Source organism: Etheostoma cragini, unplaced genomic scaffold (assembly GCF_013103735.1).
Source record: "Etheostoma cragini isolate CJK2018 unplaced genomic scaffold, CSU_Ecrag_1.0 ScbMSFa_2711, whole genome shotgun sequence".
Lineage (NCBI taxonomy): Eukaryota > Metazoa > Chordata > Actinopteri > Perciformes > Percidae > Etheostoma > Etheostoma cragini.
Genome location: NW_023266903.1, coordinates 1 through 2091, shown reverse-complemented (window position 1 = coordinate 2091; position 2091 = coordinate 1). Strand labels below are relative to the sequence as shown.

Here is a 2091-nt window from a genome sequence, read left to right as displayed (position 1 = left end):
GTAGAGTAGAGTGGAGTGGAGTAGAGTAACATAGAGTAGAGTAGAGTAGAGTAGAGTAGTGTGGAGTATAGTAGAGTAGAGTAGAGTAGAGTGGAGTGGAGTGGAGTAATATATAGTAGAGTAGAGTAGAGTAGAGTTTAGTAGAGTAGAGTAGTGTGGAGTAGAGTTTAGTAGAGTAGAGTAGTGTGGAGTAGAGTAGAGTAGTGTGGAGTAGAGTAGAGTAGAGTAGAGTAGAGTTTAGTAGAGTAGAGTAGTGTGGAGTAGAGTAGAGTAGAGTAGAGTAGTGTGGAGTAGAGTAGTGTGGAGTAGAGTAGAGTAGAGTAGAGTAGAGTAGTGTGGAGTAGAGTAGAGTTTAGTAGAGTAGAGTAGAGTAGAGTAGAGTAGAGTTTAGTAGAGTAGAGTAGTGTGGAGTAGAGTAGAGTAGAGTAGAGTAGAGTAGAGTTTAGTAGAGTAGAGTAGTGTGGAGTAGAGTAGAGTAGAGTAGAGTTTAGTAGAGTAGAGTAGAGTAGAGTAGAGTAGAGTAGAGTAGAGTTTAGTAGAGTAGAGTAGAGTAGAGTAGAGTAGAGTAGTGTGGAGTATAGTAGAGTAGAGTAGAGTAGAGTAGAGTAGAGTAGAGTAGAGTAGTGTGGAGTATAGTAGAGTAGAGTAGAGTACCTTGAGCTGCAGGGCGGGCTGGGCTACAGCTCTAAACGGCAGCGACTGCCAGTACGACTGCTCCGTCTGCTTCCACATCACCACGTAGAAGCTGGACGAGTCCTGGTAGCCGAAGATGAAGCCGGCGTAGTCGTCGTCGGTTACCGTGTTGACGTGAAACGTTCCCTCGAAGTCCACGCCGTTAAACGCCGTGTAGCCTGCAGGCGGGAAGTAACGGAGTACACAGGAACGGAGTACACAGGAACGGAGTACACAGGAACGGAGTACACAGGAACTGAGTACAAAGGAACTGAGAACATTTACTGCAGTATTGTACTTAAGTCTAAATGTTGAGGTACTTGTACTTTAGTCTGTTCTTTTCATGTTACTTTCTACTTCTACTCTTTAGTTACTTTAGTTACTTTAGTTACTTTAGTTACTTTAAACCCTTTGACCAGATTAGTTTTTACTCTTACGGAACATTTCCACTGCAGGACTATAACTGTATCCAAGTGTTTTTACAGCGTGTTGTTAGTACTTTTACTGAAGTAAAGGATCTGAATACAGTCCTGGTCTACAGTCCTGGTCTAATGTCCTGGTCTAAAGTCCTGGTCTAAGGTCCTGGTTTAAAGTCCTAGTCTTAAGTCCTGGTCTTAAGTCCTAGTCTAAAGTCTTGGTCTAAAGTCCTGGTCTTAAGTCCTAGTCTAAAGTCTTGGTCTCAAGTCCTGGTCTAAGGTCCTGGTCTAAAGTCCTGGTCTAAGGTCCTGGTTTAAAGTCCTAGTCTTAAGTCCTGGTCTTAAGTCCTAGTCTAAAGTCTTGGTCTAAAGTCCTGATCTTAAGTCCTAGTCTTAAGTCCTGGTCTTAAGTCCTAGTCTAAAGTCTTGGTCTAAAGTCCTGGTCTTAAGTCCTGGTCTTAAGTCCTAGTCTAAAGTCTTGGTCTAAAGTCTTGGTCTCAAGTCCTGGTCTAAGGTCCTGGTCTAACCCTGAGTCTGGATGGCTTTTAAATAAAGACACGACATACCCACAGCCAGACCGGGGTCGCTGTTCATCGTCTGGACGATCTCCATCCCCTGCAGACACAACATCACGGTTCAGATAGGAAGATAGAATATACAGATCTGAGTCTACAGAGGCCGGTTTTAGGACTCAGGAGACCCACCTGGTTCAGCACCACCCAGGTTGGGTCGATCTGGGCGTCTCCCTCAGGGTCCAGGATCACGGTCTGATAGGCTCTGAAGTCCGTCAGAGTGACCTCGGCGCTCTCGGGACACGCGTCCACCAGGTCCAGCACCGCGTCGTTGTCAAAGTCGTTCTCACAGACGTCTCCAACACCGTTCACTGGACAGGAAGAACAGGGGGAACAGGAAGAAGAACAGGAAGAACAGGGGGACAGGGAGAACAGGAAGAACAGGGGGAACAGGAAGAAGAACAGGAAGAACAGGGGGAACAGGAAGAAGA

General features: G+C 45.7%; 1 protein-coding gene across 1 annotated transcript; it reads right to left on the bottom strand.

Moving 5' to 3' along the window:
* Positions 1-654: 654 nt before the first annotated feature.
* Positions 655-1978, bottom strand: LOC117940534 (cartilage oligomeric matrix protein-like; the record flags this gene model as incomplete). Its single annotated transcript, XM_034865780.1, has 3 exons — positions 1793-1978; positions 1655-1703; positions 655-851 (listed from the first exon to the last, which is right to left on the bottom strand). Coding segments are annotated over exons 2-3 (243 nt in total), but the record flags the coding sequence as incomplete, so codon positions are not given.
* Positions 1979-2091: the final 113 nt, after the last annotated feature.